The sequence below is a fragment of the Sparus aurata genome, chromosome 12 (genome assembly GCF_900880675.1).
Source record: "Sparus aurata chromosome 12, fSpaAur1.1, whole genome shotgun sequence".
Classification (NCBI taxonomy): domain Eukaryota; kingdom Metazoa; phylum Chordata; class Actinopteri; order Spariformes; family Sparidae; genus Sparus; species Sparus aurata.
Genome location: NC_044198.1, coordinates 28,565,827 through 28,589,062, shown reverse-complemented (window position 1 = coordinate 28,589,062; position 23,236 = coordinate 28,565,827). Strand labels below are relative to the sequence as shown.

At 44.7% G+C, this 23,236-nt stretch overlaps 1 protein-coding gene across 2 annotated transcripts; it reads right to left on the bottom strand.

The window, feature by feature from the left end:
* Positions 1-115: 115 nt before the first annotated feature.
* xpo7 (exportin 7) lies at positions 116-22,447 on the bottom strand. 2 transcript variants are annotated; one of them, XM_030435697.1, is made up of 28 exons: positions 22,341-22,447; positions 17,100-17,246; positions 16,159-16,252; positions 15,460-15,626; positions 15,305-15,370; positions 15,120-15,224; positions 14,768-14,933; positions 13,962-14,035; positions 13,759-13,878; positions 13,517-13,663; positions 12,153-12,325; positions 11,829-12,022; positions 11,573-11,714; positions 10,875-11,010; positions 7,818-7,891; positions 7,621-7,701; positions 7,213-7,276; positions 6,419-6,527; positions 6,190-6,296; positions 5,369-5,457; positions 5,151-5,258; positions 4,438-4,520; positions 3,707-3,921; positions 3,328-3,466; positions 3,075-3,232; positions 2,688-2,786; positions 2,463-2,590; positions 116-2,220 (listed from the first exon to the last, which is right to left on the bottom strand). In XM_030435697.1, the coding sequence occupies exons 1-28, from the start codon at positions 22,371-22,373 to the stop codon at positions 2,127-2,129; spliced, it is 3,312 nt and encodes a 1,103-aa protein (XP_030291557.1). In that variant the 5' UTR covers positions 22,374-22,447; the 3' UTR covers positions 116-2,126. The 2 variants fall into 2 exon arrangements, with proteins under 2 accessions (XP_030291557.1, XP_030291559.1); XM_030435699.1 differs by having other exon boundaries at positions 11,573-11,678.
* Positions 22,448-23,236: the final 789 nt, after the last annotated feature.

Genomic DNA, 23,236 nt, shown 5'->3' with positions numbered 1-23,236 from the left:
CCGCTGGCCCCGGGTCCAGAACCGTGTTTTAAAGGTTCAAACCTCGTCACAGACAGTCGGGTCGGGTTGAGTCGAGTCGAGTCTTCAGCCGGGTCACAGTGAACAGACTGAGAGGTAAAAATCAATGAGGTTTATTTGCAGTCACAAAGCTTACACTATATGTAGCAGACATCCAAACAACTCAAACAGCTACTCACTCTATGGACCCAACACATTCACATCAGGGACACAAACCAAAAATTAGAAACTCAATAAACATCCATGAGTGCTGACATGGTTAGAAATGAGCTAGTTGTCACAAACAGTTAGCAGCAACATCGTAGAGAGTAACACAAGTTGCTAATCGACTCGCTCGTCGCTCGGCCGTCTCTTTGTACACGCTCCACTCCTACAGGTCGGTTCTGCTCAGAACTACACGGTTCCTTCAGGAGCCCCGATGTGTCGAGAACGCCTCCTCCCGTACGGTGACACACACACCATCGCAGCACCATGAGACGCCACACACACACACACACACACACACACACGCACACACACACGGCAACAGAGAGCCACACCACACACACACACACGCGCACACACACAGACAACACACACACCAAAAGGACTCTGCTGCAGGACCTAAAAGGGGGGCAGTCCTAAACCTGGTCCGAGGAGTCCAGAGTGTAAACAAGATGGTGGAAACTGCAGCCGGCCTACCAGAGGGGAACATGTGACCATGATGTTTACACGTCGAGGAAACAAGCAGGTGTGTGCGCACGAGACCGACAGGACGCCGCCGCCGCCTCGCCGACCTGACGGGACGGTTAAAGGGACAGTCTGAGGTTTTACAGCCTCGTGACGACGGACTGAAAGTTATTCAATCATCTAAAGTGTGAGAACATTCTCTGAGTCCTGATTCTAGAATGTGACGCTGCTTCTTCTCTGTCACATGACGGCTGCAACCAACATTATTGATCTGGAGTTATTGATCCATCTGACACAAGATTCAGGATAAAATCATCAGAAAAGCAGCGAAACCTCAGAACCAGGAGACGACATGTTCAGACTGAATGATTCATTGATGATCAAAATAGTTGATGAACTTTTCTTCAGATCTGAACTGATTATTTATAAAGTTCTGTTTTAATTACAGAAGAACAAAACTTCTGTCCTAATTTTGTGGATGACGTAAATTTAGGTGAACTGTTCCTTTAACGGCTGCAGCTCTACTTCACACACGTTGTTGTTGTTTGTCTCTCAGAGTGATGAAGGACGCGGTGAGGAGAGAAGCGCAGACTGTCCCTTTAAAGCCGGTCAGGCGGTTTGAATGAGTCCAACCAGAGACTTGAGTAAATGTACAACATGGACGCTCTGACTCTCCCTTTCTGTTAGTGTGTGCAGCCGTTCCTCCCGTCCAGCTCCTGTGGCCACCCTGCAGCTCAGCTTACTCGCCGCCCCTCCTCCTCCTCTCCTCCTCCTCTCCTCCTCCTCCTCCTCCTCCCTGTCGCCTCCTCCTCGTGTGGAGAGCTCGCTCCCCACGCAGACAGACAGTTGCACTAACTCACTACACTGTAAAAAGCTCAATCACACCGTTTTTTTTTCTTTTTTTTGTGGGTTTTGTTTTCCTCAACTCTTCTTTGTGTTTTTAAATTCGATCATTATAAACATTGTTCAAAATGTTACGAAAGAAAATGTACACTTGGTTTTTTGTGTGTTTTTCTATACAAGGCAGGCAGAAGCGGATTACTACGTTTACCGGCGTTCGTCCCCTTCCTCACCCCCCCTCACCTCCGTCACCTCCGCAGCAACACCTCCTCCCTCTGTGAGTGATTCAGAGTGCTTCCACATGCGACCCCCCTCCCCCCCCCTCCCTCCGACCTCCTGACCCCTCCACTGATCGGACGAGTCAGACCATCGCTTTAAAATAGATCTGTATATATTTATATATGTTTATATCAAAAAGGAGGGAGGGAGGGGGATCCCGTACGTCGCGTCGGGGGGTGGAGATGATCCCCAGGCATCCGGGCCCAGGGAGGGAGGAGGGGGGAGGCTGATGCAGGGAGGGGGGAGGGAGGGAGGCTGTGGAGGTGCGAGGGGGGGGTGAGCTCTGTCTGCAGCGGGATAAGACTCGTCTGTGTGGAATGTCAGCTCATCATGTCGTTGCTGTTGACGCCGTATGTCGAGTTCTTCATGCTGTCGTTGACCTCCCTCCTGAACACAGACAGGTTCTGGGTAAACCTGCACACACACACACACACACACACACACACACACACAGACAGAGACAGGTGTGTAAGGAGAGACAGGTAGGACAGAAGCAGAGTGGAGCATCCTGCCTCCTAAACAATCTTTGACAGCGTACAGACGAGCTCATTTTGTTCATATTTTCCTTTAACGTTCTGATTAAAATGCATTAAAAAGGTAAAGTGTGAGTTCTTCAGGTGCGTCCTGACTGTGACGCAGGTAAATCTGTGACTCACCTGTCTCGATTCTTTGTTAGGAGGTTTCTCTCGATTCCCTCCATCAAGTTCTCAAAACATAAGTGCATGGCCTGCTGCTTCTCTGGAGGCTGGCTGTTCACGATGCTGTTCCTCAGGTCAGCGAAGTACTACAGAACACACACACACAAGTGTTAATACACACCTGTACACACACACACACACACACACACACACCTGTACACACACGCACGGCGTCACGTTTACCTTCTCGTTGAGCAGGATGAGGCCGAGCAGCGGTCGGGACATGGACCACTGGTTCCTACAGTCCTCGAAGATGATGATGTTCAACACGGTGGACAACATCTGCACAACAGACGGGATCAGGAACAGCTGTCAGCGGTCGATTCTGAGATTAACCAGTCCCTGAATGCAACATGTTCCTAAATTCATTTTGTCCCTGAATGTAACTTGGCCCTATGAGTAAAAAGTCCCTGAACGCAGCATGCTGCTGTCTGTAACATGCTCCTAAATGCACCATGGAAGGATGCAGTGATCTGGATATCAGTGAAGGTGTGTGTGTGTGTGTGTGTGTGTGTGTGTGTGTGTGTGTGTGTGTGTGTGTGTGTGTGTGTGTGTGAGCTGATCTCAGACCTGCTGGATCATCTCTGGGTGCTGCTGCATGATGTGCAGGAAGCGGTCGTCCGTCGCCATGGGAGTGGGACGCTTCTTGGTGGAGCGCGACAGCTGCTTGAACAGGTAGGTCACTATGTGGTCCAGACTGGAGCAGCAGCCTGTGCACACCATCGTATCTGAAACACACACACACACACACACAGACACGTGTTACTCCCCTGCGTGACGTGCACGCTCCCCCGGCTTGACCTTTGACCTGTGGGTGTGTTACCGAGCGCGGTGAGTCCTTCTGATATCGACGACAGGATGTACATGACCACGTGAGGCTCCAGGCTGGCGATGAAGTTCATGTGGTCCTGCGTGAGAACCTCGAGCAGAGAGTAGAACGACTGGCTGAGCTTCGGGTAGTCCTGCAGGGACGAGACGGACCAGAGTCACTGCACCGGACCAGCACACACACCGGACCAGCACACACACACTGGACCAACACACACACACACACTGGACCGACACACACACACACACTGGACCGACACACACACAGGACCGACACACACACACTGGACCGACACACACACACTGGACCGACACACACACCAGCACACAGGGGATTCAGAATATTTCACAGTCTGAACAGAAGGTGAAGGTACCAGTAAGTCGCTGTGAGGGATGGACAGCAGTAGTTTGATGAAGGTCTGTAAGGCGTTGTCGAGCGCGTCGTCGCCGTACAGACGGAAGACCCCGAAGTTGACGTAGTTCCCGCTGAGCACCGCCTTCAGCATGGCGAAACACACGCTGACCCCCTTCAGCTTCACCCCGTACACCTGGTCCTTCGGGACTTCTCCCAGCGTCAGGATGCGATTCCCTGCAGGAAGGAAGACAGAACGTTTAGTGACGATAAAGCTGCAACACATAATTATTTTATTACACGTTCATCTGGACAGTTTTCAACAAAACGTCAGTAAACAGTGAAAATGTCCATCAGAGCAACAACAAAACTACTAAAGACATTTCAATTATAAATTAAAAACATGTCACGATAGAGAGTTTTAAAAATGAATCGATTATTTTGTAATTTCATCGATATTAGAGAAATCAGCTCATCACAGTCAGCTGATCAGTGACAGTGAATATCAGTTATTGCGAGCAGTTACAGGCGTTGAACACCAGAGGGCGCTCACAGGATGGATTCATATAATAAACTGATTCTCTTCTGATACTAGCCTCAGAAATTATAATCAATACATGCCGTAGATATTTTACCACCTTTGTTCCAATGATTATCAACAAGTAATACAAATCTTTATTGAAAGTCGTGATGTTTAACACGTTGAGCTTCAGGCTGAACATTAACAACATGAGAGGCTTCGGGTCAAAGTACCGTAGGTCGTGATCATCTTGCTGGTTTCTCTGAACAGCAGGATACCGTTTGGTGACGAGACGTCAAACTGCAGCCGCTGAGATCTACACACACAGACACACACACACACACACACAAACACACAAACATTTAGGTTAAAACTCAATAATCAGGGTCAGGTCAGATGTTTGTCTGAAGCCTGGTGCGTTCATGCTGGTGTGAAAGTTGTCAGTTAACTCAAACTGACTCTGGTTCAGTTTGTTTGTGGTGTGAAAGCAAACAGACCAACGACGGTCCACATGTGATTCACACATCAACTAAAAGACTTCTCTGGAGACTTTTAAAAGAGACTTAAAAACCCATCTTTTTAATAAGGCCTATCAGCTCTAGATCCAGCCAAATCAATCAACTTTTCTATTTTTATCTTTTATGTATTTTTTTTTGTTTATCCATATATTCTTTGTTTTGTTTGTTCCATTTTGTTAAGTGTCCTTGGGTACCCTGAAAGACGCTATAAAAATTCATTGTATTATTATTATTATTCAATTATAAAAATGGCTGATTTTCACTCGCTGTGGCCAAAATGAACCAAACTACAGTAATAAAAGTTATTGTGATGATGATGATTTGACAGCTCAGATTTGAACCTGTTCACGTCTTTGACTGTGTCTGAAGGTGTGACACACCTGAGGTAAAGGAACCTCTGCAGGAAACATCTGGATCACTGAGCTCACCTGTTGTGGACGAGCTCGGCCATGAGTTTGAGGACGGGCGTGGTGCATGCTGGGTCGTGGTACCAGAGCTCGATGGCTCGCTGCAGAATGGGCATGTAGGCTGGATATCTGCAGGTCTGCGCTCAGGAACGTTCTCAGACCGACTGTGGTGAATAATAAATATTATTACAGTTCAGCGTGCAGTTAGAAGTCTAACAGTGTCTCGGCTGAAAGGATACATCCAGTCAAACAGCATCATGAAGCTCGTCTTGGCGTTGAAGGCGAACGCGATTCCTCGAAGATCTCGAACTAAACCGACCAGCGTCCTCTACAGGAAACAAGAGAAGAAGAAGGAAACCACTGGATTAACAAACATCATGAAGTGTACAAAATATTAAGAAACTACATATTATATGAATAAAACATTCAAACATATATGCTTCTGTACATTAAATGTTCTGGTGCTGAACAAGTGGATCTCGTTTCATCCCTGAAAAAGTTTTGTTTGTCTGTGTTTTATCAGACAGCAGCTGATGTTTTCCAACATTTACAGTGAATAAATTTAATCAAAAAATGATATTAATAAACCAAAATGTAATAAATTGTAATGAAAAAAGATGATCGAGCTGATTAATGATGATATTTCTTTATACTTTCTTTATTGTATTACATGTTAAAAGTCATTTACTTCCTGTTTTAACATTTACGTTTCTTTAACATCGAGCTGCGACAGTTTATTTCATTATCAATGAATCTGCTTATTATTTTCTTAAATAATCGATGAACTGTTTGGTCAATAAAACGTCAGAACATCTTAGAAAATACACGTCAACACTTCACAGAGATGAAGATGAGAAAACAAATCCTCACTAAATAAAAACCAGAACCAAACAGAACTTCTTCCAGTTATGGTTAAATACACATCAACAAGCAGCGTGTGTGTGTGTGTGTGTGTGTGTGTGTGTGTGTGCGTGCGTGCGTGCGTGCGTGCGTGCGTGCGTGCGTGCGTGCGTGCGTGCGTGTGTGTGCGTGCGTGCGTGCGTGCGTGTGCGTGTCTCACCTTGGCTTCCTGCTCGTTGAAGGTGTTTGTACTCAGCATCTGAGCCACGGCTTCAAACGCGGCCGTCAGAGGCAGCATGAACTGTTCGAACTGGTCCTCGTCTTCACCTGCAGCCAACACAGGACGCACGGTAAACACACGTCTTTATGGAAACAACAACTATCACAACGCAGGATGAACGACAAGATGTTACGTGTGTGTGTGTGTGTGTGTGTGTGTGTGTGTTTACCCAGATCGACCATCAGCAGGCGTCCCAGTGCCGTGTAGAAGGTGGTCCGACACCTCATGTCGCTCAGGTTGGACTGGTTGTTCACTCCCAGGAAGGAGAAGTGCTCGCTCTGACACAAACACACACAGGATGTTAACGACCGTCGTCTGATTAATGTCACATTTAAAACATGAACCAAGTTTATAATAATACAGCTCAGTTCAATATCGACTCTGTTTGGAATATCTCAGTTAAAGCAGCCAATGTTTCCTGGATGTGAGAAAGACTCGGAGAGAACTGAAGCTGGAAGCTGTTTAATCTGGTGTGTTATATTATAAATATGTTAATATTAAGAATTCAATTAAATAGTTTCACAGACTTGTTGTTGCCTTTGGATAAATTAATGGTATATTGTTGTGATCTGAACTGATTATTAAAAATGTAGTCAAAGAACAAACAGTGATGACAGATGAAGGTCTGTTTGAGTTTAGATTTCAAGTTTACGAGCTGCCCCTGAATGCATCACGAAGTCCCTAAAACCCAGCAGAACCTCTACATCGTCTTTAATCACCGACGGTTCTGGTCCAAACACTCATCCCTCCCTGTGTCGTTCTGTCAGGTCAGTTTGTTTCTTCTAGTTTGATTATTTAGTTTGTTCATCAGTCAGAGAAGATTTTTCTCCTCTCATTAACATTTCTTCAACAAAACTACGGACTGCTCCTTTAAAGACCTCTCGTCGCTCGTTATTGAATGGTTCAAATAAAGACGGATGTGTTAAACCTGGTGTTGTTGTGCCGTGTGGATGTTGGACTCACTGTGTGGTTGTTCAACATGAACTGGACCGCGCTGAGCTTCACCAGCTTCCTCACACTGCTGTACGTGAACAGGAGGTCAAGGAGAAACACGCAGATGGAGAAACTAAAATAGGAGCTGTGATGAGTTCAAGTCCCAGGATTCTAGTGTGTTAAATTAATGAACAATTAACATATTATTGTTGGTTGTTCGATTATATGTTGGTTGATAATAAAAAGTTCCTGATGTTGGATTCTTAAAATGTCTCGTCAGGAAATTTAACAGATAAAAACTAAACTGAACTCCAGAAGTGAGAGATTATTTCTGTTCTTTGATTCACAGACACTCCTGAATGCATCTGCAACTTTTTACACTGTCTAATCAATTAATGGTGAATCCAATACTTCAGTAAGACTTTTCATAAAGGATATCCTAAAGAGAGGTCGTTCAGTAGTTGGAGTGTCTTGGAGGTGATTGGTTCACACTGGCCCCAGTACTTCAAGTTTGTGATGCTGAAAGAGACAAAAGAGAAACTGTAACTGATGAACAGAATTAAAGGTTTCATTATTCATTAAACACAGAATGGCTGATCAATAACCTGATCGGTCTGATCACTGTTATTACTCACATTTTCCCTATAAAGACACTCAGCACCATCGTCTCGTCATTCAACCCCAGAACCTCCGATAGTCGTCGATAAAGCTGCCAAAAGAAAAACACACACACAGTTCAATAAATATGACACACACACACACACACACACACACACACACACACACACACACACACACACACACACACACAGAGCTCCAGAGATGTGTAGTTTGCTCATTATTAGGGTTAGATTGATTATTGGTGCTAATATTTAGCATTTTTCCTTCACAGATGATCAATATCTGTGTTTCTTGCGTCTGATTGTCGACACAATAAATATATTGACAAGTGGCTTTGATCTGATGTCACCAGGAACAGCTGATGAGCAGCTGTAAAGTAAAATGTAATCAGTTAAAGATAACTTGGAACAGAGTTTCTCTTCTGATAATATTGTTTTCAGTGCTGAGACCTCCGTTTTGGCCGCTGAACGATCAAAGTGTCTGACACTTTCAGACATTGCGTCATATTCAGATGCTTTTCTCATCATCGTGGTTTCTAAGACCACATCAGCTGGATTTGAGTTTTGAAGTGATTGACAGGATCCAGAAGAGCTGAACCGTCACAACTCTCAGCTCTGCAGCTCAGTGTGGGTTCAGCAGGACAGACAAATGAAGCATGAACAGACGGGCCTCTACAGGGTTAAACTAACAGGAAACGAGGGGCCGGGCCACATCAGACTTCATCCATCAGACTTCATCCATCAGCTCCTCTAATGCTGCTTAGTCTGTTGATTCTAACATGTTCCGGTGACTCGACTCAGTAAAGACACTTTACAACCTGTAACTTAGAGGTTCAGTGTTGTAAAAAGTACCCAAAAGTCATATCCAAGTAAATTAAAGCACGATAATTAACGGTCCAATTATTTATCTGCGGGAGAAGAGGACATTCATAGAGCCGATAACTCCCTCATACAGTAGGCGGCGCTATGCTGTCAGTCAGTAACACGGAGAAGATGAAGAGCAAGAGAGCAGAATGACAACGAGCACAACACGCTGTTGTTTAAAGACGTCGTCGCCCATACGAACATTCTTTAAAGTTTCAGAGGAAGAAAAAAGTCTTTTAAGTCACTGAAGACGTCGTAATCACCCCGAAAATGTTGAAGGAAGACGAAGCAGCTGAGAAAGACGAGTGCTGCACCACCTACACAACAATCAGCCAGAAGTTTTCTAAAGTTAACCCAAAGGTCGAAACAATTACTGACAAAATCACAGAATTTATTGCACTTGATGACGGCTCTGCTTCGTGGTCGTAGTTGAGGATTTCTTCGGCTAACGGCACATTCAGAGCCCAGGTGTTCCGTCCCTACCTGTCCTGTAGGACGTGATCTCTGTTCTGCTGCAGAAGGTTTACACCTGCCGTGAAAACGACTCTTAATCGAACAATCGATCATCTTCTGCCGCCTCATTACAGAATCAGTCTCTCATTGTTTTATAATACAGAAACATGTTCACAGCTTTGGAATATTAAATCACCTTAACTCAGCACGTCTCTTATCATCCCTCAGGTGCTGAGGAACTCGGTTTGGCACTTTTTACAACACAAAAATCTAAACGAAAAATCATTTTCTATCAGTTGTCAGTTATTAGTCGAACAAAACCCAAATAGTGCATCGCTGCAGTGAACGCTTCATGTTAAAGTATAACTGCGGGAGTCAGTCACAGAACTGTAGGTTAATTAATTTAAAATACGCTGTGTTGTTTTGTTGTGTGTTGTTTTGTTGTGATGTTGTGTGTTTTGCTGAAGTGAAAGTAAAAAGAAACTGGAAACAATGACGAGTATTTTAAATCTGCACTTAAAACTACTACAAGAGTATTTTAAACTGCTTCTGTTGAACAAACGAGTACGTCAAGAGACGACTGGTTCGTATTGTTATTCTTGATGTTCGTCACAATTTATCAAATTAAAATATTAATCCATGTTCACAGTGGAGTGCAGACGATGACTTTAGTGAAGCTGCTCTGTGATCTGGTGGTGCGGCACTAAAACAAAGTTTCAGCATCGTCGTCTTTTGTTCACGGCCGTCAAATTCAACACAACCTTCTTTTCTTGAGGAAGCTTTAAGGACTCTGTATGTTAAAGGTTTCCTGCTGGTGGTGACTGAGGTTCTGGGGATATCTGCTGATCTGATGCTACATGACGAGCAGGGAAACACCAGACACGACGAGCACGTGTGTGTCTACGGTCTCTACATTCAACCACTTATCTGGGACGTTCACATTTTGTAGTTTCTGCCCCGGACAAAGAGAACACACTCCGTCAGTCAGCATGAAGCGGTGGACTAAACACCAACTACACAATAGTTGGACATGAGTAGCATCAGACTGAGACGGTGTGTTTCTATAGAGACTGCTGCGCTCAGCACTAGCAGACGCCGCGGTGCTCGGGACAAAAGAGCTGCTCATCCCCAACAACTTGGCCCCCCGTTAACAGGACAGTAGAGGGTTACTGAGGGGGGGAGGGGCGGCAGCCGGGCCGGGGTTAATGGTCCTGTTCAGACCCGGTTCCAACATCAGTCCTGAGTGTTCAGCTCCGTCAGTTCAACACTGACGTTAACAACAGTGAGCTCAGATCTCACTTCTCTACTTCATATACAAACGTCACTCGACAGACGATAAGGTTCTCATAGAAAGAAGTTCCTGTAGAATAGTGCTGCACAATATATCGTTTCTTTACTGACTATCAATCACATCATTCTCAATCAATCTATCAAACACAGAAGAGCCTTCACTGGATGTTTGATACAATCTTATCCCCACAATGATTAATGATTTCCAAATAATTCTTAAGTCATCTTCCTGTGGTTTTTATGACATTCAATAAATCGTAATTTCAGTTTATTCCAATATTGTGCTGAACATTTTGTGAATTTACAAGAAGGTCCAAATAATGAAGAATTAGTCAGAGACAGAGTTTTAACTCAACAACTCATTGAACTGAGACTTTTGTTCTGGTGACTCTGATTCCAGGTCTGAACAGGTTTAATCGACACAGCGGACACAGACTTCTTCTCTAACAGAAAAGTTGTGTTTACCTTTGATGATTTCTGCACCTGGTCTCCGATGTAGATCTTTCTGAACTGTTCGAAGAAGCTGAGCATGGCGAGCTCCAGTCGCTCGTTACCCGCCTGAGCGAGCCGAGAGTCCGTCAGGTTCATCAGCTGGAGCACCCTGCAGCGTTTCAACAGACACGAGTCAGTTCTTTAGTTACAGTGAACCTCTGTAAATACATTACATCTCTATACGAATGATCTAAATCTGTCTTCTAAGTTTCATTCAGGTTTTGTGGGTCATCTCAGTCAAACTCGAATATGTGGAGTTCCACAGGGACGCGTGTTGGGTCCTCTACTGTTTCTATTATATCTGAATAAACATGAATGTATTTTTCTACGTGATGATTTCATTTTGCTGTGATAAAGGATTGAAAACACTGGAGACAGTGAGTTAAACCTGAACCCTTCATATAGTTAGAACCAACTGAAAAATGACTTTTATTTAGTTAAAACCTGGTAAGAAAAAAAACCAGTTTTTTTATCTTGAACCTTGTTGTGTTCCGCGTGTAAACGATTAATCTTTACTACGATATGAAGTGTGAAAGTTGACCTCGTTCATGTTTTTTTCACATCAAACTAAAGCATAAAAACACTTTCTGAGCCAACCTGCAAAATAAGTGAAATATTCTTCATGTTTTGTGATATTTAGGAGATTTTAATGTTCTTATGTGAATTCTTACCGGCAGACTAACTCTCCGTCCATGGCGTCCTGCTCATCTGTACTCGCAAACGACACCCGTCCCCCGATCACCGCCCCGATTATATAAACCAACCACGTCAACCGACCTGCAGAGAGGCACTCGTTAGTAAGACGTTTACATCCTGAAAGCAAGATAACACGCACAGTTTCAGTTAAAATTTAGAAAGAAGCCACACTGTCATTTTTACAGAAAGCTGAACAGAATCACTGTTAAGCAGAATAAAAAGCGTAGTTACCCTCCTGCACAGTGATGTCTGCGGCGCTCGAGTTGGTGGACTGTAGCAGCTCCTGGTAGGTCTGAGCTGCCTGGTCGAACAGCTGGACCAGCAGAGCACAAGTCTTCTCGTACTCACACCTCCCAATGGTGGACAACTGGTCTAACTGCTGCTGAACCAGACCAGCGTCATCCAGAGGGTCTTCTAAACCATCTCTGTGGAGTCGACACACATGGACACACAGTTCAGTCAGTTTGTGTGTTGGAAACATTTCCATAAAATCAGTTTGATTGAACATCTTGGTAAAAAGATACACAGCTGATGGTTCTTGGGTGCAGATCTCACCTGAGGATGACGTGGACCGACTCTAGCCGTGAGGTGATGTAGGCTTTAGTGACTTCTGGAGTGTAGGTCTCCAGCAGATGAGGCTCGGTGGCTTTAACGTACGGAACCGACGCTGCCAGACGCTGCCACAGACTCAGCAGGTAGTGAACACTGTTGGGGGCAAACTCCCAGTGCTGCCACACAGGAGGAGAGGAACAGGTGAGCAACAGGTGAACAACAGGTGTGGAACAGGAGAGGAACAGGTGAACAACAGGTGGGGAACAGGTGAACAACAGGTGTGGAACAGGAGAGGAACAGGTGGGGAACAGGTGAACAACAGGTGGGGAACAGGTGAACAACAGGTGGGGAACAGGTGAACAACAGGTGTGGAACAGGAGAGGAACAGGTGGGGAACAGGTGAACAACAGGTGTGGAACAGGAGAGCAACAGGTGGGGAACAGGTGGGGAACAGGTGAACAACAGGTGTGGAACAGGAGAGGAACAGGTGGGGAACAGGTGAACAACAGGTGTGGAACAGGAGAGCAACAGGTGTGGAACAGGAGAGCAACAGGTGGGGAACAGGAGAGGAACAGGTGGGGAACAGGTGGGGAACAGGAGAGGAACAGGTGGGGAACAGGTGGGGAACAGGTGAACAACAGGTGAGGAACAGGTGAGCAGCAGGTGAGGAACAGGTGAGCAGCAGGTGGGGAACAGGTGAGCAGCAGGTGGGGAACAGGTGAGGAACAGGTGGGGAACAGGTGAGGAACAGGTGGGGAACAGGTGAGGAACAGGTGGGGAACAGGTGGGGAACAGGTGAACAACAGGTGGGGAACAGGTGAGGAACAGGTGGGGAACAGGTGAGGAACAGGTGGGGAACAGGTGAGGAACAGGTGGGGAACAGGGAGGAACAGGTGGGGAACAGGTGAGGAACAGGTGGGAACAGGGTGAACAACAGGTGGGGAACAGGTGAGGAACAGGTGGGGAACAGGTGGGGAACAGGTGGGGAACAGGTGAGGAACAGGTGGGGAACAGGTGAACAACAGGTGGGGAACAGGTGAGGAACAGGTGGGGAACAGGTGGGGAACAGGTGAGGAACAGGTGGGGAACAGGTGAACAACAGGTGGGGAACAGGTGGGAACAGGTGAACAACAGGTGGGGAACAGGTGGGGAACAGGTGAGGAACAGGTGGGGAACAGGTGGGGAACAGGTGAGGAACAGGTGGGGAACAGGTGAACAACAGGTGGGGAACAGGTGAGGAACAGGTGGGGAACAGGTGGGGAACAGGTGGGGAACAGGTGAACAACAGGTGGGGAACAGGTGGGGAACAGGTGAGGAACAGGTGAGCAACAAGTGGGGAACAGGAGGGTAACACCTGGTACACCTACCTGCAGACTGGTGACGGTGAAGTTGGCTATGAGACGAATAACTTCAGGGTAGTTTTCTACTTTGACCAGCTCCCCCAGCTGGTAGTTACTCTTCAGTCGGGCCAGCAGACGACAGAACTCGTGGTAGTTGTTTGGATCCGGCAAACACTGAAACACAAACACGACTCATCGTTAAACGACCGGCCGACAACACAAGAAACGCTGCAGGAGACATGAGTGTGTGGCTCAGGTGTGTGACCGACCTGTGGGTTAGCGAGTATCCTCTTTACTCCGTCGACCAAGTGCGAAAGAAACTTTGCTCGCTCTGCGTTGTTGAAGAGAGACCGTCTGACGGAGGCTATCTGAACTAGACATGACAACACCTGCACACACAAACACAACGTCAGGCCTCAGACAGGAGAGGCTGCACCTGTCGTCCTGGACGGTCCATCATGATGTCACTTACCAACGGGGAAAGGGACGGAGGGATGGAATGATATAAATTGAAAAAGAGCTGCAGGGTGGAGGAATCAAGAAACGCTGCAAGATAGAAATAAAACAGGACGTCAGTCGAGCACTCGCAGCAGTTTATATTTCAGTGACCATGTTTAAAAAGTCTGCTGCTGAAAAACCAGATTGTTCTTCCAAGAAGAAACCTCGATGTTTAGTTGTGTCATGTAAAAACTGCTAATTTTAATCTAATCTGACAAACATTTGCTCGTCTTTAGACAAACATTAAGAAGAAGCTGAGGGAAGCTTCACTCAACGTTCTGGTTAGTTTGGGAGCTTTTAAACTCAACTTTACCTTTACTTTATCTTCAGTTTACAGTTCAGAGTGACGAGATATTGTGATATTCACGATAACATATTTTTAAACAATTAATACTGATCGTGTGTTAATACTACACACTTGATATTATCTTGTGAATAAGCACTTAAAGACGTTGTTGTATCTTTTGTTTCTAAGCTCATCTGGTCGTCTTCTCACTACCAACTGTAATTACAAAGTTGCAATAGTAATCAATAAATGAATAAGTGATTATGAGGTGAAATGATTTCAATTCTAAATTGGAAATTGATCAATATGAGCCTTCAATTTCAACAATCGAATTCAAATGCAGAATGGAATCACAGTGATTGTTGTACAGAGAGACAGATCCACAGGAAGGACTCATGTTCTGCTCACATGTGACCAATAATAAACACACCAATCAATACACAGAGTCCCTTTAAATGATACATCAGTGATCAGGTCACGTTCAGCACAGCTACCTGATCTCCATGACGTGGGGATCTGTACGGTGCACAGGTCGTCCGACGACTCGTCTGTGGACGTTCCTATAAAGTCGTAGTTGAGGCAATTGTAGCTGAGTTTGAGCAGCTGCATGAGCAGACCGTGCTGAGACTCATCGTTCAGGTTCAGGTTCTTCCCCGAAGCCTGGAAACAAACAAACACTCAGCGTCAATCAACCGTTCTCTGCAAGAAACAACCTACTAACATCGTTAATCTGAGAGCGTGATCAGAAGTCTTCCATGAGAGTCTCTAACGTGGCTGATATCTGAACTAACAGACTGATTTCATCTTCCTCTCGTGGTTTAAAGTTCTCCGTGTGAACAGACGAACCTGTTTGAGGAGGTTGCAGGACAGAGTGAAGATGTCGAAGAGGGAGGAATCTCTGAATGACGAAGCGATCTTCCTATGTTTGGTCAGGGGATGCGTCGTGTCGGCCTGTCAGGAGGAAACAGACGTGTTCAACAAATCCACACACGGAGAACAAAATGGAGGATGAAGCCATGACGGCAACCCACCTGATTGATCTCATTGGTCAGCTGGGACAGGATGGTGACCCCTATGATGCAGTGTTCAACGCTATCCTGTAAACACACACACACACACACACACATCAGCGACAGTGACACACACTGTTACACACACACCGTGGACCGTGTGACTGAACACACACCTGTAGAAAGCGCGTGACATCTGCGATGACATTTCTGAAGACGTAGTCATCTTTCTGACAGTCGAACCAGCCGAGTTTGGTGATCCTGGCGTAAAGCTGGATCAGCGCCTGGGTCACAAACGCTGCTAACTTCGGCCGCGTGGCCAGATAATTCAACACATAGTTCCCTGAACGACACAACAAACAACAACATGAGTAAGAACAACACACCTGAAACACTCAGAGTTCACGTGGACAACCAGAACACTAAACAAGTCTGGGTGATGTGTGAAACGTTTGAGCAGTGCGGCGTTAAAGACAAGAACCTGGAGATTTACAGGCTGAACACGTTCAGCATCATCATCTGTCCTGAGTGATCCAACCACAGGTGGACAGCTTGTCAGTTCACACCTGACGTTAATATTAACACAGACTCCATGTTTCTACTCAAAGACAGAAAGAAGTTCATGTAGAACTTCTGCTGAATTAACAAGAAGGTCCAAATAATGAAGGATTAGTCAGAGACAGAGTTTCACAGAGTCTGTTAAGTTTCTCCTCATGAAACAACTCTTAAATCACTACATTTGTTAAGGGAGTCTGGTGCTGTTGATGTTCGGTGGTTGGACTGTCCGATCACTCAGTACAGATGTTGACATCAGGTCTGACTCGAGCTGTACTGGTTCTGCTAGCGATCAGCCTGACGGGGGGAGGTTTACTCACGGATGTCGATGCGTTGCTCGAGGGGTAGAGGGTTGCTGGTTCGAGACACCAGTTTAGACAAACAGGTTGCAGCAAGCAGCTGAGAATATGACGACTGTGATGAGAGGAAACATTCTGTTAGCTACAATAACATAAAATTATTAATCAATCATTTTAGATTCTTGACAACAAACATCTTGAGCAAATAAATTAAATCACACAATCAAAATTTTACATTTGAAACAAACAAATGAATCTTCAAAACATTTTAATATTATTATATTTCTACTGTGTTATTATTTAATCTGCAGAATGAGATTCAGCACAAAACAAACACATTTGATGAGTTTTCTAAAATATGCTGCACCGAGCGTGTTAATGTAGTGTAGAGACAGAATATCTTCATGTTACTGTGAACTGAGGATTGATTTGGACCGAACCAGAGGAGACTGTGGAGACAAACCAGAACTGTTCTGGTGACTGTGACTCAGTTTGAATGAAGTGAGTCTGACGATGAGTTAACGAGCAGATTAAACTGGTCTGAGTTCAGTCAGAGGATATTTCATGACTTTATGTGGTTGACTTGTTGAACTCAGCAGTGAACTGACTGCATCACCTCTGTGCTGTTGGGAGCTAGCTGGTTAGCATGCTAACTTCAGTAGGAATCTCTGCATTTTTTTGCACATTTAGTTTCTTTTAAACTCAAATTCTGGAGTATTTTACAGATTGTTCCTTTAAGCAAAGCGATGCCTCCGTTAATACAGTTGGCTAACACTCTTGTCCTTCTATCCAAGTTCAGTATTGAATCCTGAGTATATGTTATAATGTGTCGGTGCTGCAGGTGCTGCAGGTGCTGCAGGTGCTGCAGGTGCTGCAGGTGTTGCAGGTGCTGCAGGTGCTGCAGGTGTTGCAGGTGCTGCAGGTGTTGCAGGTGCTGCAGGTGCGTCACTGTGATCACTCACGCTGCCTCGCTCCAGCAGCAGCTGACATTTGCTGAGACAGTCGGGGCTGTTGGTGAACTCCACCAGAGCTTTCTCTGCCTGGTGTCGGACGGCGGTGTCGGTAGTCTCGTACAGCTGCTTACACAGGATCTCCAGCTGGGCAAGGCCCTAGATTAACACAGAGAGGCGGAGATACGGAGCTTATCAGAGAGCGACAGGCTGCACAGAGCGAACACGGAGAACAAGAACTGCACGAACATGACGAGGAAACAAACACACCAACAGAGAGCTCAACATATTCCTGCCAAGATCATTTAACATTGCACAACTTCTACAAACATCACATAACATGAACGGCTCTCAGCAGCCCGGCTCAGCTGAACAACGATCAATAATCAATCAGCAGAGTAATAATCACTGTTATGATCGCCGACTCTTCAGTAAAAACTTCTCCGGTGAGAGAATTTACTGCTTTTCTTTCTCCATCTTCAAAGTTTGGGACAAAACAAGACGTTGAACAGTGATTCGGTGTTCTGCCTCAGTAGAGTGCATACCTCCGCTAAGGCCCGACAGTCCTCCTTGATTCAGTCAAGCCTGATCCAAAATCAATAACAATGTCAATCACAATCTGCATTATTATCATAGTCTGTAAACGAACAAGGAATCTGTAGTCTGGTTAAGTTAATGCAGGGAGAAGTTTTTAAACTTTAAATCTAAAAGTTTATGAGTGCAGAACTTTCAGTCACATTAAAATACTTTTTTATTTGCATCAAATTGTTCCACTCACAGATTACAGCAGACTGAATGACACCTGGCAGGATGAGGAGAGGGTCACAGTTTGGGTGAACTGTTCCTTTATGCTAAAGTACTTCCTCATTCTCTGCTCCTCACATGTGAGAAATTCACTGTAAATTAAACATCTTCAGGTTTTTTGATGACTTTTAACCATTCTATGACTTTTAATAAACTGTGTTATTAATAATCATCAGTTTAATTTAATAGTTAAAATTAGTGAAGCCGCTCATTCAGTTGAACCTTTCTGAATCTCCAGATAAAACACGTGGGCGGCTCATTAGAAGCTGTGACACGTTGACGTTCATATATTTAGTGATAAAGTTTATTCGGGAGAAGTGCTGAGTCATGCAGTCATGCAGTCAGTCAGCAGCAGTCACGTAGAACCGGGCTGTACCGCCTGGTTACAGGACAAGACTGAAGGTCTGTTGATGCTGTTTCTGTGGTACATGTTGTGACGGTGTTGTGTGCAGGTGAACAGGTGATCAGGTGATCAGGTGAGCTGTGCAGCAGATACGACAGAGTCAGTGTCACATCATGTTCACTGTGCAGCTCTGCGGGCCTCAGATAAGAGCTCAGAACCATCTGCTCCTCCAGATGAACACAGAATCAACAGAACCATTTTTACAGTTTGATCTCTGATATAAAACAGAAGAAGAAGAAGTTCTGCAGGGGTTCTGAGAGGAGAACGTTTTAAAGCAACAAACTTATTAGAGCTGTTAAATGTTACATGTAATATTTAACATGTAACTACAATAGAAGAATATGAAATGATCAGTTATGGTATCTGTGTTGAGAAGCAGGTAATAATGACGTATCTGCATCAGCTGAATAAAATACATTGAGTGCGTCTCTCTGATTCATCGCAGGCGTCCATGACAGCAGTTTAAAGTGTGTTTACATCCTGACTTTGTGTTTCTGGTTTGTAACTTCAGGTCGAGTTCACTCTGACAGCAGACAGACGTGACTTCAGTTTGTTGTTTCAGTGTGGATCAATGTGGATGAGCATTGATCTCAGAGACGATCACTTCCTGTCAGACTCTCAGGAGAAAATGATTGTGTATATTCATATTTTAGCGGTAAAGTTCAATGAAAGATTAAGTTTTCTTTCTGTTGCTGACGACCTCAGTGGCTCGTACAGAAGACGGTGAGCAGCTGAAATAGATATAAAGTAAATCATGTAGTAGAGGAATGTTAATAATATAATAATATAAACTATTGACAAAAGTCAACACAAGGTGTAAAACTTCCTCGTGTTGCTCTGCAGCGACTTCAGTCTGAGAGTTTATTAATCAACTCATTCTATTTTAATCCTGGTGGTTTTTAAAACTTTCCAGCTTCTGAATCTTGAAGATTTTCTGCTTTTCATGATGTTAAAATGATTTTCCTCTGATCTGGAAAACAAAACATTAGTAGATATGTTGTCAGACGTTTACATCAATGTAGCGCTGCGTGTTGCAGACTCAGATCAGATCCTGAAGTCCAGAACTTTGTAAAAATGAACCCATCGTGATAAATCTGGCGCTGGATGTCTTTTGAGATTATTGATCGACTCTCCGTGTTGAACACAGTTATTGTTGTCGTTAGCATGCTTGTTGCTAAGCTACATCCAGGAGCACGAGTCGCTGCAGAGTCTCGTTTCTAATTAATTAATTATCAGGTTTCACACCTTTTCTACAGAACATGATCCAGAACTCGATCAGTGACGATCGCTCGCTCAGACACTAATGTGATCAGTAATTAATCCATTTATAATCCCAATATTCTCTCGTGGACTACAGTTAGTTATTCACGTCTGCATGAACACCAGAAACAAAGAGCTGCTTTCATCAAGACAAATATTAAATACACAAAAGAAAAAATAAGACAAGTCTCTTAAAACGAACAACTCACTGGTTTCCTCACTACGTTATTATAACACTGTACAGCATATTATTATTATTATTATCACACTGTATTGTGTAGTTTTGGGGAGTTTAAATAAGGACGTTCTGCTCTCTCTCTCTCACTTTGCATGTGTTTACATGACTGGAGAACCGCTCAGCTGCTTCCTGGTTCTCCAGGACGCGTGGGAACCCGGATCACGTGCTCCTGGGTCACTGCTCAGACACCTAGTCCAGCATTTCAGGCGGTATCGGAGGAATCTGTCATTCTGGTACCGGAACAATTAAACATATTTAATCTTTCCAGTCAAATCAGTTTATGTGAACGTTCACCAGATTCTGTGTTTGTGTTTCAATAAATCATCTTCCTCTCTGTCGACGTCCGGCACGAATCATCAACCAGACGTAAACTGCACTTTGTTACATTCTGTCGCAGCTTTTTTCACATTGTGACGTATCATACTGGTTCTAAATATTGATTACTGGTCTCCTTGATCACTGATACTACTCTGTATCTGTACCAGCACTACTGCATAGTAAGTGTGAGCTTTTAACATCAATAAAAGATGAACGTGTTTTACAGTCTGAGTGCTTTAAGTTCAGGAGAGCATAAACTTCATGTTAGGAACTTATTTAAACATTTACAAATGTGAAGTAATAGATTATCTTGTGGGTATCAGCTGAAAACAACAAACTGCATTGTGCATTATTATCTCTGAAAAGATAATAAGAAAATGTAATTTTTAGTTTTTTAATATGTTGTAGAACAAGACATTATCTGCAGATGAACTGATAAATAAATCACTTTTTAGTTTTGGGGGAATAATAATGTTAATGAGCAGAAACATCTTCACTAACTTGAACAAACTAATTAAACAAACTCTCTTTGTTCTCACGACTGAAGAAACAAACTAACCTTAAAGGACAAAAACACGGTTTATACTCTTCACTGTGTTTACATGTGGCGGACCCTGCCACCTCTCTAGATTCAGACTGTGTTCTGGGACATTATGTTCCTCTGAGAACAGCTCGTTTATTCACTGATGGAGACGATAAAACATATTTCTGAGTTTGTGTTATTTCCTCATTGATATTGTGAATATAAACATGAAACTAAACAGAACAGTTTGTCACCTCTGTGTGATGCTCTGATGAAACACTATTATATAATTTAAAAAAGCATTAAAATTATGTCCTTTTTCAAGTTTATCTTTGACAATCAGATCACGCTCCTGGCTCTGGAGCTCGTGTGGCGAACCGATATGAAACAGGCTGTTTTGGATCAGATCCAGAACCAGTCAGTGTCAATGACAGTGCTGCAGCTCCTCCATGCTGTGCAGGTCAGTGCGGCTGCTGTCTGCTGTTAGCATGGAGGCTAACGCTGCACATGTTCTCCACCCCTGATGTCAGCTGTCTGATGCTCTCACCTGGCCTCTACACGGAGGGATTCGAGCCGTTATAGCTGCTGAAATAAAGCCAACGTCTCTTCATGATCATTCGCTCGATATCACATTCAAAGCTACACAACAGCACAAGCTAACGCTACCGGTACAACAATAACACGGTGCATGGAGTTAGCTTTCAAACCGAAGCACAGGGGTCTTTCTCGGGGCGGTGTGGAGGTCCAGCCTCCTGGGGGGTAACTGGGGTAAATGTTAGCAGCAGAACACATCTTTCAGTTAAACTTCCCCCGGTGTGCCCTCTCCTCTGTGTGTGGCAGCTATTCCCACACATGTGTCCAGTCCACCACGAAGCAGCTAGCTTACAGCAGGCTAGCTAAACAAAACAGCTCTGCTTAGTTACGCACATAAACAACGCGGGAGTGAATTCCCCGGTGTTCCCGGTTCAACGTGTTTCATAACCGACACGGCGACAGCAGACACGGACACGGAGCCGGTTATACAGACAAACAGTTAATCCGACCGAATCATGTTTTCAAACGGGCTCGGGCGGGAGAAGTTGACGTCTGGGCTGAAGCTAACGTTAGCATAGCTTGCTACAGGGTCAGCTAGCTTTAGCACAACATCCCCACAAATACATATTTCCACACTTGGACACGAAGCGGTGCAGAAAAGCTCGAATCACGAGCTCGTAACATCATTAATGTTCACAATGTGAGTCTCACTGGCGCCAAACTGACAGTCCAGCAGGTCGTGTTAGCCTGACAGCTATCCGTCCGCGGACAGCCCGTTCCTGCTTTATTGTTTACTTCACTGAAACGCGCCGATTAAACGCACCGTTGTCACCGGGACGACGTGCGTCCAACCGGCACCGACAGCGGGGACCGTGCGGGGCACAACCCGGAGGATCGCCGCCTTTTGTTTGCGTTTTGGAGCCTGGAATCATCCTCTTAGCTAACACAAGCTAACAGCCAGCATCCAGCCCGAGCAATGACAGCAGGCCACAAGTCAACAGAGGCGGCCACATCCTTTCTTTTACCGCCGACAGCCCGAGCACCGCCGCCGCCGGCTCGCAGCGGCCGCACACAGCCTCCCTGCCGGGGATGCAGCACCCGAATCCGCATTCACACTCATTTCCGCGCCCGTGGATGAATTGTCGGATACAAAAACATGAAACCTCTGCTTACCTGCACATGATCCGCCATTTTTCTCCATTTCATGCACCTCACACTCCCCCGCTTATGGGTATGGAAAGTGACAACAGCGCCCCCGGTGGCGGCTCCGCGCTACTGCAGGCAGCCTCATCCACTCCACCTGCAGACACAACAACAGTTTATACAGTTATCCACCGACAAACTGCCAACAAACACACTGATAACCTTTATACACCAATAACACACGATTATTATAATCATACTGATGACAGGGTGAATGTTTCATGACAGTTTGACAGTTTTGTTGATGAATATGGATCCAAATTAGTGAAGTAATTTTCATCATCATCAGAGACTGTGATGAAAGAGTATGCACCTCTGGGAATTCCCTAAAAATTAGTTCATATTGGAAGGTTTCTACAAAACACTGTGCATGGTATTCAAAATTAATATACTCATGAACATGCACTTTACTCAGGCCATGTTGTGGTTCTGAAACAAAGGAGGGATACAAAGATGCTGCAGGTCATTTTGTCTGCGAGCAAAAAATCCATCACCAGAAAATGGCTGAATACAACATCACCTACAGAGGAAGATTAGTATGGCTTCATTTTAGATATATTTAAGATGGAAACATTGACTTACACATTAAGGAACAGACGAATTCTACCAAATTTTGAACAAATAGATTGAATTTATAACCTCATTGTGAGCAGACTTTGTTTGACTCCACTGACGTTTCAAACTCCTTCTATTGCAGAGAGAAATGTAGAAATGTCAGCTCCCTTCAGTCCTGTTGTATAGAGTTATAATTACTTAGAATAAGAGCTGAGTATCTGTATGAAAGCGACGCACCTTACAGCGGGCAGAGCTCTACAGGTGAGCCACAGCTCGGGAAGAGACAGTCTGTTTGGTTTCTAATGCTTCCA